At 37.6% G+C, this 14,623-nt stretch overlaps 2 protein-coding genes across 2 annotated transcripts; one reads left to right on the top strand and one right to left on the bottom strand.

The window, feature by feature from the left end:
• Positions 1 to 6,159: 6,159 nt before the first annotated feature.
• On the top strand, positions 6,160 to 7,059 carry LOC139150773 (sulfotransferase 1E1-like). The gene has a single exon (XM_070723168.1). The coding sequence runs from the start codon at positions 6,160 to 6,162 to the stop codon at positions 7,057 to 7,059; it is 900 nt and encodes a 299-aa protein (XP_070579269.1).
• Positions 7,060 to 11,500: 4,441 nt separating this feature from the next.
• LOC139150774 (sulfotransferase 1E1-like) lies at positions 11,501 to 12,400 on the bottom strand. Its single transcript, XM_070723169.1, has one exon. It carries the CDS (start codon positions 12,398 to 12,400, stop codon positions 11,501 to 11,503), a length of 900 nt encoding a protein of 299 aa, XP_070579270.1.
• Between the last annotated feature and the right edge of the window lie 2,223 nt (positions 12,401 to 14,623).

Genomic DNA, 14,623 nt, shown 5'->3' on the forward strand with positions numbered 1-14,623 from the left:
GTCACTAGGCTACCAACTTCAGAAAATGGTAGCCCAATGGGACTACCAGCCGGCAGGGAAAAAAGTTAATTTCGAGCCCTGAGTACGGAGGGGCAGAATCCCCAGTGTTCATAGAAGAAAGAACACTTTACCGTGATACGTCAACAGGTTGTTGAGACATTCAAATGCGAGGATATACCATCACCACGTCTCATGAAGACACACCTACCAGCCACCTTATTCCCTTGTCATCTCTTGAAAGACAAAGGGGTAAAGGTGATTCACATATCTAGGAATCCAAAGGATGTCTTGGTATCAGCTTATTATTTCTGGAAATCATTTGCCAATGGAGCGTTCTCTACAGGAGATTGGAAACAAACTGTGAATGACTTTATTGAGGACAGACAAGCGTTCACACCCTGGGTACGACATGTTGGAGACTGGTCGCTGAAGGGTAAAGAAGATAATGTATTTCAAGTCACTTATGAAGAAATGAAACAAGATCTGCCGGCAGTCATCACGAAAATAGCCAATTTTCTCCAGCGTCCCTTGACTGAAGAGGACATCGAAAGGGTTGTCAGAACCACCACCGTCGAAGTAATGCGGAACAGTTTGTCAAAAATCCTCCTTATTATTCCAAAAGGCGAAAATCCATTCGTGCGAAAAGGGATTGTAGGCGATTGGAAGAATCATTTTACAGTTGCACAGAGCGAACTCTTTGATTCTAAAATCGGGGCGAAAATTAAAAGCATAAATCCAAACATCCCCTATCAGTAATTTTTGCAAGAATTGTTTTTCGTTTGGCCCGAATATCTGTTGTTATTACATATATTGCAGTGAAACAGGGGGGCCACGGGATTTTCCTAGACTTTAAATTATATGCATGGTTTATCACTCTTTGTCGGATTACATTCCTACAATACAGAAAAACCGATCAAAATGGAAGAATTATCGTAATAACCAAGTTAAACAAATCTTCAGTAAACACAGCAGTCGTATCGCCGAACATTCTTTTTCTTCAGTTCAATAATAAGATGACAGTTATAGCGTCGCAGAAGCCAGATAGATATATTTTGTCGTGTCACATGATTTAATAGTAAACTATTACATGTAGATGGTCATTTGATATACAATCGAAATACTTGGATGTTGGCATTATCATGTCCACATATGTAACGTTCAGCCCTAAGGGCTGTCTGCGTAATTTTGTTTCTCATGGACTGATTGAGAACGTATTATGTAATTCGTAAACTGTCGTTTTCAAGTGTGCTATATAGCGATAAAAAGTTTATACCATTCTGAGGAATAGTCGTCTGCAAATTGGTGATGCGAAGATTTTTGTATCAAGGTTGTAGAATACGGTTACATTTTTTTGTTAAAGATAAAGGGAGCCTTTTGTTTTTACGTGGCGGCCGTGGGGGGGGGGGGGGGGGTCGGCGAAAGTTAAGCTGAGTTTGAAATGCAACGATTGACCCGCCAAAATTATTTTTTGTTCAAAAATATGACCTCGTTAATCAATGGTAAATGTGACCCTTTCCTGTTTACCCGGTTAGATTGATCAAATGATATTAAACTGTTATCAAATTACATTAAACTGTGTAGTTTGCTTCTCACCTGTAAGATAAGTTCACATGTACTGGCTGAATACTATGCACCTCAACAGGCTTCGGGAGTTGAACAAGAAATTATTGTAGTTGACATGAAAAACATGGTGAAAAAAATCGCCAAAGGTTACAGTTGCTGGCCCTTGAAGCGACATTTTTATAATAAAAACATTTTCAACGTAATTATAAAACATTCTAATTTCTATGCAGATGTATATTTTTTGCTCTATAAAATTAACTCATCTGAAACTCCTAATATCAAATTTATTGTATAAATTACCATAGATATTAGATATTGCCTTGAAATATTACTGTAATGATCAACCAACTTTAGTCAGAAAACTAAGATAAGATTCTTTGTATAATCAGCTCGTCTTGTTGGATGGATTTCTAGATATTACCAGCCTAATTTTTACTTGTGAGAGTGAGCATTGATATGGAAAAGCAACTTCAATGGTCAGAAGTCATTTTTTCACAATTTTCATATTGCCCTGCACGTTAGACAGTTTAGATATTGCCTATGAAATATTTGAACATATTTTATGACTGCAAATTTCATGTTCGGTGCGCACATTGACATTTTAAGGGCTCAACACCATATTAGTTGCACGTTAGGCATTTTAGACACGTCACACTTGAGTCTTTACGTTGTAGGCAACCCATTACAATTTAGGGCTAGACCATTTGTTATCCTGGGGGAGCTTGGAAGAATTTGGAAAAACGATTTCGAGCGGTTGCCTTGAAAAAAAATCCATCCAAAGATGGCAGAAGAAAAAGGATTGTCAGCATAAATGAAATAAAAATAATGCATGAACGGTTACTTTAAGTCTTTAGTTTTCGTTTTCGGTGCGCCCCATTTTAACAGCATCTCTTATATTCGGCATGCCCTTCTTGCACACCAAAATATCATATTTTTATACTATTCACTCTCATTTCGCCTGTGCAGAGCTTCGTCAAAGTTGGACTGTACATGTCAAATTGTACTGTCGTAGTGCTATGTAACATGTGCAGCTTGTTTTAGGGTGTCTGTCGATGTCGGGCTTACGTACTATATATGGGCCCAACATGAAATCTGCCCACCTAAAATGTGCCGAGGCTAAGTTGTGTTAAATGTCTAACGTGCAGGGAAAATGAAAAAAAAAGAGAAACTAATTGACCATGGATTAATGTTCCTGTCCGTAGGGCTCAGGTTTTACATACTGTGATTCATCTACCCTTGGTTATTTCATGGTCAAGTAGTGTGCGAAACTCATGAATAATCTCTATTGGCCGAGCGGACCAGTAACTTTAATAAAAGTGAATAAAACCAACATGTATAAAAGTGTAACAGATTTTATACGAAAAATTCGACATTAGAACGCACGCAAAATCAACACATGCATTCATATTCTTCAACACAAACCCATTCCAACCTACAGCTTATCAGCATACACAGAGACACACATTTATATAAAAGAAGAGAAACCCGACTTGAACCAAAGCAAACAAACGAAACCGCGAACGCGGGTCTACTTTTCATAATAACATACTGCCTATTCGTCAGGACAAAGTAATGAAACAAGCCCTCATGAAAAAGTGGATGAACACGGAAAAGACGGAGCATTGAGAAATGTGTTCCATGGAAACAGATAATCGCATACAACAGAAACAGAAACAGTAGCAACACATTTATCAGGGAGTCGCCAATATTTACAGCTGGGGATGAGAACTCGTTTCCAAGTCCGAAAAAATTCAGTAACATTCCCGACTCGAGCAAGCGATCTCCGTGGTCTTCCATCAATAAAATGACAATGGGGACGTTTTTCCGTATTCCTACATGCAAGGCAATGGCATTGGCTAACACTAAGCTGCCTATTTGGAAAAAGTTTGAGTAGCCACTTTCAATTCTGAGAATTTCGAGTACCCCCCCCCCCCCCGCCTTGTATGTAGCTTTTGATTTTTGTGTGACACCCTCAGTTCTTTCGACGAGCCGGGTGTAAATAATGTCGGCTCCCCAAACGTCAGAATGCCGAAACGAAACAATTGTCCCATTTGACATCCTAGCTCCTTAATGTGATGAACGAAACTCAGATGAAAATCAATCAATCAATCAAAGCAATGAATTGCATGTAACTTTCGAAGAAACTGCTTCACCGGTTTCGAAGAGGACTTGTGACAGTCATATAAGACTACAGGTTCGTTTGGCCACTGAAACCATGCACAAACAACGAAAGTATGGGCGATGTGTGGAATCGCTTTCCCTTTTTAGCTCACGTGTTCACACACGTGAGCTAATGTGGCAGCGATGTCTGTCTGTGAGTCTGTCTGTCTGTCTTTCTGTGCTCGATATCTCAAAAACGGCTCATCAGATCAGAATCAAATCTGGTACACAGATTAGTTTTTGGTGGGTGTGGCTTGCTTACTTTATGCTCATTTGTGAGAACGACGGCACACAATTTGATGAGATTTGCTACAAATGTTGATCACACCAAGATATATCAGCTGTGAAAGGTATTCAGGGTGAAAGATAATGGCTAATTTGCATATTTAATGAACTTTCCTAATTAGGGATATATCTGAATTGACTCGATCAAAATTAACGAAACTTGGTATGTATATTGAAGATACTATGATTTAACATTATTGAAAGTCATGTTTATTTCACCCAATTCCTAATTTGCATATTTAATGAACTTTTGCATTTTGGATATATATATTTGAATTGACTCGACCAAATTGATGAAACTTGCTATTTAAATTAAAGACACTATGATATAACATTATTGAAAATCATTAAGCAGTTTTACTTCAGTCAATTCCTTATTTGCATATTAAATGAACTTTTCTAATTAAGGATATATAGCTGAATTACTATAGCCAAGGATATTTATCTGTATTGACTAGACTAAAGTTGACGAAACTTGCTTCGTACATTAAAGATACTATGATACTACATTATTGAAAGTCAATTAACATTTTTACTTCAGCCAATTCCCAATTTGCATATCTAATGAGAACATTTCAGTCAATCCCTAACTTGCATATTTAATAAACTTTACTAATTGGGGATATATACTTGGATTTACTTGATCAATGTTGGCAAAACATGCTATGTACATTGATGATTCAGTTCAGTTTATTTCGCTAGAAATATAAACTTACATTCACTCAAAAGACACATGAAAAAAATAATAAAGATAGAGAAATTGGTACAATTGCTAAATTTATGTTCTATAATTTAGCAGGTATTATACCAGGTTATTCCAATATTGAAAGTGATTTCGCATTTTCATGTCAGCTGATTTATAATTTGCATCTCTAATGAGCTTTCATAGTTTGGTATATATAACTTGGAGGACTTGACTGAAGGCAATTACACGTGCTATATAAAGTGGTGATACAATGACAGAAGCCAAATAAATTAATTATTTTTATTTCAACTAATTACATATTTGAATACTTAATGACCTTTAGAATTAATCTGATGTGAATATTGTTCATTATGTTGATCATAAAACTTTAAATGAAGTTGCAAACATGTGGCAAAAGTTTAAATGTACACATAACTGCAATAGATAATGAAACACGGGAGCATTTTCAGTTCATATCTGGTTATTTATCATATTGGATACAACACCTGAGTCATGACAGTCAAACCTTGATTAAATAAAGGAAAAGATACTGCTTTGTGAGTTAGCTGGCCGTTGACTAGAGTAAACATAAACTTAACATTATTATTTTTCGTTAGTTTTCTTTTAAATCGAATAACAGGAATAACAAGGATGACTCATGAAAAACTAAGTGACCGGAACCCAGAATAGACGAATTGGGGTTATCGTCAAACAACCTATTGACACTGCGTCACGAAGACAGCAATGCTATCATTTCACTGCAACGAGATCTTGAGCATTCGATGATACCTAAAACATATGCAGAACGTTGAATAGCACCGCCACAGTCGTAATAAGTAACCTGATTTTACCGATATATCTTTGGAACTTATTTTCGTAACTTGATGATTTGCAAACCATCAAAAATGATTAAATTTTGAATTTTAAATAGTTTTGTTTGTCAGGTAAAGTTCACAGCAGAACAGTAAGATGGGCTTTTGTTAAATGACCCAGTTTACCATCATAAAGCAGGACAGTCGGGTCGGCATCTTTTGAAAGTTACTGACCCGGCATGGCAACCAGCTACCTGATATTGGCATTAATGTCGGACACAGTGGTTTGACATTACAATTGGGGTCAAGGAGAGCCAAATGATACAAGGAAGGACTAATCTACTTGCAGTACGTTGCAAAGTGGTTGGAATTCAGTCTCTCTCAACAGATGTAACTGGGATGTCATGACCTTTGGTATATAACCTTGAATCTTGAGGAAACTATTCGACCATGCATTAGATATAAAACACACATCATAAAATCCAAAGGTTTACAAATCATAGATTCGTGTTCTCACCCCCCCCCCCCTCTCAAGTAAATGGTTTCCCCTCAAAGCTATCTGAACTCTGCACTACAGTACTTGGGGACACAACCTTCGAGCGGGAAGCAAATTTCAGTGTACATCGTCAAAACTACAGTCAAGTGAAGTTAGAAATGGCGCAGTTCGAAAGCTGTTTCGTAGTCGATGGATATAGATTTCTACCTTACCATGACAAGGCAAAGGTAGAATCCCGAGCAGTCGACAAATTCAAATTCAAGCCCGGCGATGTGATAGTCGTTGGATTTCCGAAGTCTGGCAATTCATGGCTGGTTGAAGTTCTGAAAGCCATGTACAATGACTGGGGACTAGAGAAGTACGGAGAGGCAGAATCCGCAGTGTTTATAGAAGAACGAACTCTCTATAACAGTTACTTCAGCGAAAAACGTAAAGAGTTTGTTGAGACAGTCAAATGCGAGGATATGCCATCACCACGTCTTATGAGAACACACATACCAGCCACCTTATTCCCTTGTCATCTCTTGAAAGACAAAGGTGTAAAGGTGATTCACATATCTCGCAATCCAAAGGATGTCTTGGTATCAGCTTATTATTTCTGGAAATCATGGGCCCATGGTTTGTTCTCTACAGGAGACTGGGAACAAACTGTGAATGACTTTATTGAGGACAGACAAGCGTTCACACCCTGGGTACGACATGTTGGAGACTGGTCGCTGAAGGGTATAGAAGATAATGTCTTTCAAGTCACGTATGAAGAAATGAAACAAGATCTACCCGGAGTCGTCAAGAAAATGGCCGACTTTCTCCAGCGTCCCTTGACTGAAGAGGACATCGAAAGGGTTGTCAGAACCACTACCCTTGAAGTAATGCGAAATAGTTTGTCAAAAATCCTCGTCACAGATGACGATATGATTCCTGAAGGCGAAAATCCGATCGTGCGAAAAGGGATTGTAGGCGATTGGAAGAATCATTTTACAGTTGCACAGAGCGAACTCTTTGACTCTAAAATCGGTGAAAAAATTAGAAGCATAAATCCAAACATCCCCTATCAGTAATCTTTGAAGATTTTATTATTAGTTGCGTAATTACAAATTTTACAATTAAACATGGGGATGTATGGGATTCGTCCAGACCTTAAGTTGCTTATGCTTTATCAATATTAGTCGAATTATACATTGCCATCACACATTAAAATTGATCAAATTGTAAAAATTATTACCAAATCGAACAAATCCTGAGTAAAGATGTCAGCATATATCTGTTTCTTCAATTACAAGCTGACAGTTACAGCGTCGCAGAAGTCAGATAAATTGGTTTTGTTGTGTGACGTTACACAAATGTTAATGCTGTTGGACAAAATTTCATGTCCGCATAATATGTACTTTCAACTCATGGGGATGTCTAAATAACTTTGTACATGAACTGATGGGGAATATGAAATGTAACTTGTGAACTGTTTATAAATGTGAAAATATAAGAATGATTTTACCGTTAAACATTTTAATAACATTTTGTCACATGTATTATAGAATTACAAACTTACAAATTATTCTTCCGACGATGATACAGACATGTATTATTTCTCCATATGAAGTCTACACAGTCTATACCAGTCTGAAGAATGATCGTCTGCCCAACTTGTGATTCAATTGAAAGTTCTTGTAAAGGTTAAGGGAGCTGTCCTATGAAATATAAAATTTAACCAACAAATATTACTTCTTCTAAAGTGTGACCCTCATTCATGAATTGTAAATGTGACCCGTAGTGTTCATCTGATTAGATTGATCAAATGATCTTAAACTGCTTGTCACTTGTCAAACAGAGTTTAGTGTGTTAACAAGTGTCAGAATGAGTTGTACGTATCAACATATCACCAAGGCTAAATCACTTGACAATGTAGACCAGTACACGTTAAAATTAGTTTTGAATATTTTATCATTCAGTAGAAAAGATACAGTTGACACTTGACACTCGAAGTGACTCATCAGAATCGACTGATGTTTTGTAGACAAAGTATCATATTAAACCAGAAATATGTTTTAACTAATTCTTGTTCATTTTAAAACTGAAGTAGTTCTTTTCATAGAAATACTGTTAACTTCTACCGCCATATTCATTTAGATTGTCAACCCCAGTGGGACTATATTTACTCGAAAATTTTAAATAATGACAATTGAATACAGAGATCGCATACTGCTAAGGTTGTACTCTTGTCCTGGATTAATGTAGCATGCATTCTGCTGACCGAGCTTTTATTCAGGCCAGTAGTGCATCAGTATCAAATGTTGATTATCCAATTACATGTAGTTTTGCCAAATACTGGCATTTGTACTGTTTGTTGTTTACTGACCTATATAAGTTATAACCAGCACTAATGAGTAGAATCTTGTTTGTTTTGTCCATCTACCGAATAAAGCCATCTTCTATTTCTGTAGTGTAGAAGTTTCGTTCAATTGTGTCGCTATTGCCATAGTTCCATATAAATCTTATGTACAATATGGTCCTAAAACTTTCTATTGTAACATTCGATAACCCGACACAACCGTTTTGTGAAACTTGGCCTTCGAGTAAAAATGAGGGCGCCCGAAGCTTACCTTATAAAGCTGTGGTGAAGTGGTCAGATATTATGTACCTCATTGATCAAAATTCAGCAATACATTCATAGCTCATATCACCTTTGACCCTGACGGATTACCAATTCCCGTCGGGCACTCACTGCAGAACTGGGGAGTAGGTTGTGCTGTTGATCTCTACCACACATCTGACACATCTGAACATGACATCTGTCATCTTGGAGCATGGCAAATTGCTAGCTGTGGGTCCATAGCTGTGGTGTTTTCAGACGGGATTCCTGCCTTTTACGGGCTGGTTTTGACTTTTACGATTTTTAACCCCGCCACCACATGTGGTGGCGGGGTTAAAAATCGTAAAAGTCAAAACCAGCCCGTAAAAGGCAGGAATCCCGTCTGAAAACACCACAGCTATGGACCCACAGCTAGGCAAATTGCCCATTGAATTGCGGCAAAACGGGTACAGAGTTCTGCGACTGATTTTCGACTCAATGACATGACGGTGTTGTCAGGACAACCGACACTACGGTCTAGTAGCACTGAAAGCTGTGCATGATTCATTACAGCCGCCCCTTTCGCAGAACCAGGTCACCCCTCAACATGCATCTCATACCATTTCGGATAAGGGAAAATACATTTATTCCCTCATTGCAATCCGAGATATTTCTGATAAAGACATAAATGTATTTGCTACCAACAGTCTGCTCTCCGTCTACTTAAAGGCCCACTTAAATATCAGATTTATCCGATCAGACTTTGTTAAGTTTGTCCATAGTTTTTCTATGGTTTTTCACAATTTCAATGGAGGTCAAAGTATTGGCAAAGTGTTAATGAACACGACACACCCGCTAACAGTGAACAAAGGGTTAGAGAGAGCTTATTTAAAGGGGCAGGTCATTTATCAGCAAAGACTTCAACAAAATATCCAAACGACAGTGTCCACTCTGGTTATGAGCAAAGGTGGGAGATACCAAGGATACAGGCTCTTGTATAGCGAGTAAGAGGCGGAATTGTGTCTTTTCCTCGAAGTCATTTCTAAATTACGTGTATTCCCTATGCTAAACTAGCCAAAATTGATAAACACGGCTGAAAACGAATTTTCATCATTTTCTAAATAGCCTTCAACATTATAGATTGGCTGAAGTGTTGAAAGTCGGGCCTGAAGTAAAAACAGTTTTCAAGAGATATATCGGATATTTACGATGATTATAGCTTTCTAAATAGCCTTGAACATTTATAATTTGCTGAAGTTTAGAACCTCGGGCCTGAACTTAAAAACGTTTCCTAACGATATATCGGATATTTCACGAAACTATTTGTTTGCTTGGTTGTTTTGATTTGGTTTGTGTTCTGTTAATTTGTATTTGTTTGTTCGATTTGGTTTATTTGTTTGGTTGGTTGATTGTTTCAATTTTGTTTTCGTTCGTTTTGTTTGTTTGTCTATTCTGGCACCCTAGTGGTATATCCAGATTGGATGTCCAAAGAAGATGACAGAATTTCGCTTGGGAGATAAGTTACTTAGTAAGCCCACAGACAAATAGAAAGATAGTGTTTCTGTTTGTCTGTGGTAAGCCCAGAAGAAATTAGTTACCTTCATCTGCATAAGGTTTGTTGGAATAAGTTTTCGACAGTTTTTTTTTTCCTTTTTTTTAAGCATAACATCTTCTCCTTGTCCGTAGAACGCGTGCATGTATTGCGTAAATTTTTGCATGGTTTGGTCAAAACTCCTTTTCTCAAACTGCTTGTCTGATAACTGTCAAATTTTGTTCGCTTGGGATGACTTATTCTGATCGGAGTAAATAATGGAATTTTCCATATGGAAATGTTATGGCCCAGGGTGTTATTTTTTGTGTCAAATTGTCACATATTTTGAAACCCTTCAGTTGTCTGATAGCTCTTAAACTTGATTTTCCAACACTTCATACCCAAAACTAATTTTAATACGTACTGATCTACATAAATACTTTAACTCATACAAAATAAAGTAATTTAGCCTTTGTTGTTTGTGTCAAGGTACACCTAAGGTCGTATGTTGACACATATAACCTTGGTTGACACACACGACCTACTTGGTTGTATTGTTGACACACCTAAAACTCTGTCTGACAAGCGACAAGCAAATTGCAGTTTAAATCAAATAAACAGGAAGGGTCACACTCACGATTCATAAACGAGTATTGTAGAAACAGTAATTTTTGAGGGTTAAATTTTGCATTGCATACGCAGTTGATATTCCGTCGACACTCTTCGTAAAAAAGAAAGCTCCCTTATCCTTCACAAGAACTTTCAACTAAATCCTACAGACACCCTTTGTAGAAAAATCACGAGTTGTGCTTATTTAAGAAAAAGTTGAACAAACGATCATTCTTCAGACTGGTAGTACAGACTTTTTACCATCATCCGAAGACTCATTTGTAAGGCTATAATTCCACAATACAAGTGACAAAATGTAAAATGTTCACCGGCAAAAGCGTTCTCGTATTTTTTACATTTATAAAAAGTTTACAAGTTACATTTCACATTCTCTATTTGTTCATGTACAAAAAAAGTTATTCAGACATCCATTATCAGTTGAAAATACAGATGCGAGCATGAAAATTGCGATTGCACCCAAAGAACGGTCACCAATAGTAATAAGTTACGTCATATGACAAACATATTTATCTGAATTCTGCGACGCTGCCACTGTCAGCTTGTGATTGAAAAAAAATATATGTTGACATTTTTACTCACGATTTCGCTGTTTAGTAACTATTCATACAATTTGATCGGTTAATTGACAATGTGTGATAGGAATTTAATTCGACTAACATTGATAAATCATAAGCAGCTAGGCAAATCCCTTACCTCCCCTTCTTTCATTGTAAAAGTTGTAATTACACAACTAATAACGGGTCCAAATCACATCAATTCTTGCAAAAAAAGATTACTGATAGGGGATGTTTGAATTTATGCTTCTAATTTTTTCCCCGATTTTGGAATCAAAGAGTTCGCTCTGTGCAACTGTAAAATGATTCTTCCAATCGCCTACAATCCCTTTTCGCACCATCGGATTTTCGCCTTCCGGAATAATATCGTCATCCAGGACAAGGAATTTCGACAAACTGTTTCGCATTATTTCGACGGTAGTGGTTCTGACAACCCTTTCGATGTCCTCTTCAGTCAAGGGACGCTGGAGAAAGTCGGCCATTTTCGTGACGACTCCGGGCAGATCTTGTTTCATTTCTTCATACGTGACTTGAAAGACATTATCTTCTATACCCTTCAGCGACCAGTCTCCAACATGTCGTACCCAGGGTGTGAACGCTTGTCTGTCCTCAATAAAGTCATTCACAGTTTGTTCCCAGTCTCCTGTAGACAATGCACCATGGGCCCATGATTTCCAGAAATAATAAGCTGATACCAAGACATCCTTTGGATTCCTAGATATGTGAATCACCTTTACACCTTTGTCTTTCAAGAGATGACAAGGGAATAAGGTGGCTGGTATGTGTGTTCTCATAAGACGTGGTGATGGTATATCCTCGCATTTTACTGTCTCAAGAAACTCTTTACGTTTGTCGCTGAAGTAACTGTTATAGAGAGTTCGTTCTTCTACAAACACTGCGGATTCTGCCTCTCCGTACTTCTCTAGTCCCCAGTCATTGTACATAGCTTTCAGAACTTCAACCAGCCATGTATTGCCTGACTTCGGAAATCCAACGACTATCACATCGCCGGGTCTGAATTTGAATTTGTCGACTGCTCGGGATTCTACCTTTGCCTTGTCATGGTAAGGTAGAAATCTATATCCATCTACTACGAAACAGCTTTCGAATTGCGCCATCCCTTGACTGGTAAATTCGACGATGTACAGTAGCACTTTTATGTTACAGGTAAACTTACGCTGAAATTTGCGTGCCGCTGGAAGCTTGTGTCTCAGGAATACTGTAGTGCAGAATATTCACACACATATATATGTATATAGCTTTGAGGCAAAACTATTTACTTGAGAGGGGTGTGAAAACACGAATAACTGTTCAACATCGTGAGTATGTATCTGTGATTTGTAAACCTTTGAATTTCAGGATGTGTGTCATATATCTAATGTTTGTTCGGATACTTTCTCCAAGCCTCAAGGTCATATAACAAATGTCATGGCATCCCAGTTACATATGTAGTGGAGAGAAGCTAAATTTTCACCCCTCTGAAACGGACGGCAAGTATATAGAGCAGTCCTTGTTTGTCCTTGTATGGCCTCTCCTTGACCCCAGTTGTGGAACCACTGGGTGCCACATTGACGCTGTTAAGGTTATTGGCTTGTTCAAGGCCTGACGTTGTAAAAAATGGTGAGTGTTCAGGAAGAGAGGCCGGTGGACTCACACGAGTGATTACTCCTCATGGCAAGGGCGGGGTATGCTTTATTTCATATGTGGAATTGTATTATAAACTTTTTAAAGTAACATTCGTTGACAGACAAAAACAAGTAAACAAACAAACACCATTGACAAACATGAATAAATATACAACTCTTTATTGGGTCTTTATTACTAAGAATTTCGGATCACAACCTTCCAATAGAATTGGGTCGAAGGTCAATTCCCAAAGTTCTTGCAAATGAAAGATTCTGCAAACATTGTAAGTCTTTGGTTGAGGATGAATTTCACTCTGTAATAGAATGTCCGAAATACGGAACTTATCGAGTCATTTTATTTTCATACACTAGTTTGTATAACCCTGGCTTATTTTATTTGAATGACAGAACAAAAAGTTCACGTATACATTAACTCACAAAGACAAACTACCTCTTGTGAAATTTCTTTATATGTACTTTAGTTCATCCCCGGCAGCTGCTTCATCAAGTGTTTGTTGAAGATTGCGTCTTTGAGTTTTGTAATTTGGCTTACCGCACTCCCTAAGTGTGTTGTTGAGCAATACAGTAAAGTAAAGTTTATTGTATATGAAATAATTATACACAAGTAAGAAACAAACACGCATAAACAAACAAATAAACAAACAAACAAACAACGGGGCCCTGAGTTCCCTGTGATCACAGTCGCTTGTGGCTCGATACACGACGGCCGCTGTGTGGTATGGATTAGAAAAGTCAACGGATTAGAAAAGTATACTTTTCAGAAAAGCAGACTTTTAATCCATTCCAAACAGCGACAACTAAGTTACTCGGGGAAAGATATTTGAACTTTCAAATTTCTTTCTACAATTGTTTTCTGATCTACCACTTGTGGGGGTTCATTTAAAAGCTCTTCGAGAAAGAAACTTTGGACCGTCTCAGTTTTTCGAAAATAAATTGAATTTTTTCCCCCATCGAGTTAACACGAGGAATTTTTAATTTCAAATATCGCAAAATGTTGGGTAATGTGTTTCTCAAGTTCCAAAATTTGCACGATGATCCCTCTGATTTGTATTGTTGATTTAGTAAGAGAATGGTCGAAATTTCCATTTAGGAAATTTTGAGCATAAGTTTTACGGTCTTTCACTTTCGAGCCGCATACGACCGCGGCCTTTGGCCCGCAGAACAACCTCTAGAGGGCTAGCAAACAAGTTCACAAATACGGTAAAATGTTGATATCACAACTGTCAAACCACGACTTCTACTCCAGTGAGTACTCCAAACTGCTTTCTGATGACTGTCAAATTTCGCCGCCTTGGAATGCTTTCTCTGATCTGAGTAAATAATGGAATTTTCCATACCGGAAATATCGTGGCCCAGGGTGTTCATTTATGTCGAAATGTCTTGGTTTGGAGGTTCCTGGATTATCTAATTTGTATGTTTCTTGATAATGATATTGTCATAACATTATTCTTAGAGAGAGTTCCGAAACGTTGGTTTTAAAATATTATTAAAGATCGTTTGAAGATGTGAGAAACTGGTTGAGCATGTATATGATTTCTGCTCACTTTGAGACTTTGGTGTACTCTGAGCGCTCCTTCCTGATAACTTCAATAGCTGCAGTTGGACTGAGTCTATTCTCGGAATACCATTCAAAAGTGAAGGTTAAATAATTATGTATTGATGGATATGATAAAGAGGATATTCTGTGAAATGTTC

This window comes from Ptychodera flava, chromosome 15, assembly GCF_041260155.1.
Source record: "Ptychodera flava strain L36383 chromosome 15, AS_Pfla_20210202, whole genome shotgun sequence".
NCBI lineage: Eukaryota > Metazoa > Hemichordata > Enteropneusta > Ptychoderidae > Ptychodera > Ptychodera flava.

Excerpts from the sequence above, each read along its gene's own strand:
- LOC139150773 (XM_070723168.1), top strand. The coding sequence starts at position 6,160 with ATGGCGCAGTTCGAAAGCTGTTTCGTAGTCGATGGATATAGATTTCTA.
- LOC139150774 (XM_070723169.1), bottom strand. The coding sequence starts at position 12,400 with ATGGCGCAATTCGAAAGCTGTTTCGTAGTAGATGGATATAGATTTCTA.